Here is a 1,479-nt window from a genome sequence, read left to right on the forward strand (position 1 = left end):
CTGGGCAGCCCCTGCCAGGGCCTGACCACCCTTTCCAGCAGGAAATTCCTCCTCGTGTCCAACCTGAGCCTCCCCTGGCACAGCTGGGATCGTGTCCAGCCGCTGCCACCGACACCCCCAGGGCCTTTTCCAGCTTTGCAGCCCCTCTGCCCCAGCCTGGAGGGTTCCAGGGGGTTGTGGTGACCCAAGGGCAGGACCTGGCACTTGGCCTGGTTGGCCCTCACACCACTGACCTCTTCCCATGGATCCAGCCTGTCCACATCCCTGGGCAGGGCCTTCCTGCCCTCCCACTGCTCTTCCCATGGATCCAGCCTGGTGAGCTCCCCACTGCTCTTCCCGTCAATCCAGACTCTCCACATCCCTCAATAGGGGCCCTCCTGCCCTCCCACTGCTCTTCCCATGGATCCAGCCTGTCCACATCCCTGGGCAGGGCCTTCCTGCTCTTCCCATGGATCCAGCCTGTCCATATCCCTGGGCAGGGCCTTCCTGCTCTTCCCATGGATCCAGCTTGGCCAGATCCCTGGGCAGGCCCTTCCTGCCCTGCCACTGCCCTCCCACTGCTCTTCCCATGGATCCAGCCTGGCCACATCCCTCAGCAGGGCCTTCCTGCCCTTCCACTGCTCTTCGCATGGATCCAGCCTGTCCACATCCCTGGGCAGGGCAGGAAGGCCTCCCACTGCTCTTCCCATGGATCCAGCCTGGCCACATCCCTGGGCAGGCCCTTCCTGCCCTCCCACTGCTCTTCCCATGGATCCAGCCTGTCCACATCCCCGGGCAGGCCCTTCCTGCCCTTCCCAGCCGCCTCCCGAGTGCTCCGCGGGCTCCGCTCACCCAGGAAGTCGTCGGCCGAGAAGTGGTCGGCGTCCCAGACCTGCAGGGTGAGCCGGGCTGGGATCTTGTACTCGGTCTCGTCCCAGGAGAACATGGACTCCTTCTTGGAGATGACGATCTTCTCCTCGGCCATCAGGTAGTCGAAGGGGAAGATGTACCTCCAGTTGAAGTTGCCCTCCCCGGTGAGCGAGTGGTAGTGGACGTCCGTGTCCTGCTTGTCCTCCTGCTGCCCCTTCAGCCACCTGAGGGGCCGGGGGGGACAGGGGGGACACAGGTGACACAGGACCCCCCCGTCCGTGCAGCCAGGGGGGTCTCCAGGACTGGGAGGAGCCGAGAGAGGGGAGCCAGGAGGATTGGGGCTGCTCCGGGCAAAGGGGCACGACGGGCACAGGGGGATGGGGGGGGGACAGGGAAGTTTGGGAGAAAGGGATGAAAATGGGTCGTCTGGGAGCTGGATGGGAGCTGGGAGTGTTGCAGGAGCAGAGCAGGATGGGAAGGGATCATGGGAGAGCTGGAGAGGGATGGGGGACAAGGGATGGAGGGACAGGATACAGGGAATGGCTTCCCACTGCCAGAGGGCAGGGAGAGATGGGACATTGGGAAGGAATCCTTCCCTGTGAAGGTGGAGAGGCCCTGGCACAGGTTGCC

At 64.4% G+C, this 1,479-nt stretch overlaps 1 protein-coding gene across 1 annotated transcript in view; it reads right to left on the minus strand.

The window, feature by feature from the left end:
* LOC108510324 (otoferlin-like) overlaps positions 1-1,479 on the minus strand; it is a gene marked incomplete at both ends in the record, with an annotated part of 10,335 nt that overhangs the window by 1,927 nt on the left and 6,929 nt on the right. Inside the window, one exon of the mRNA XM_017840008.1 lies at positions 800-1,073. Within this exon, the coding sequence (XP_017695497.1) occupies positions 800-1,073 (274 nt within the window). The remainder of the gene's footprint in view (positions 1-799; positions 1,074-1,479) is intronic.

This window comes from Lepidothrix coronata, unplaced genomic scaffold (genome assembly GCF_001604755.1).
Source record: "Lepidothrix coronata isolate B3197 unplaced genomic scaffold, Lepidothrix_coronata-1.0 Scaffold654, whole genome shotgun sequence".
Classification (NCBI taxonomy): Eukaryota; Metazoa; Chordata; class Aves; order Passeriformes; family Pipridae; genus Lepidothrix; species Lepidothrix coronata.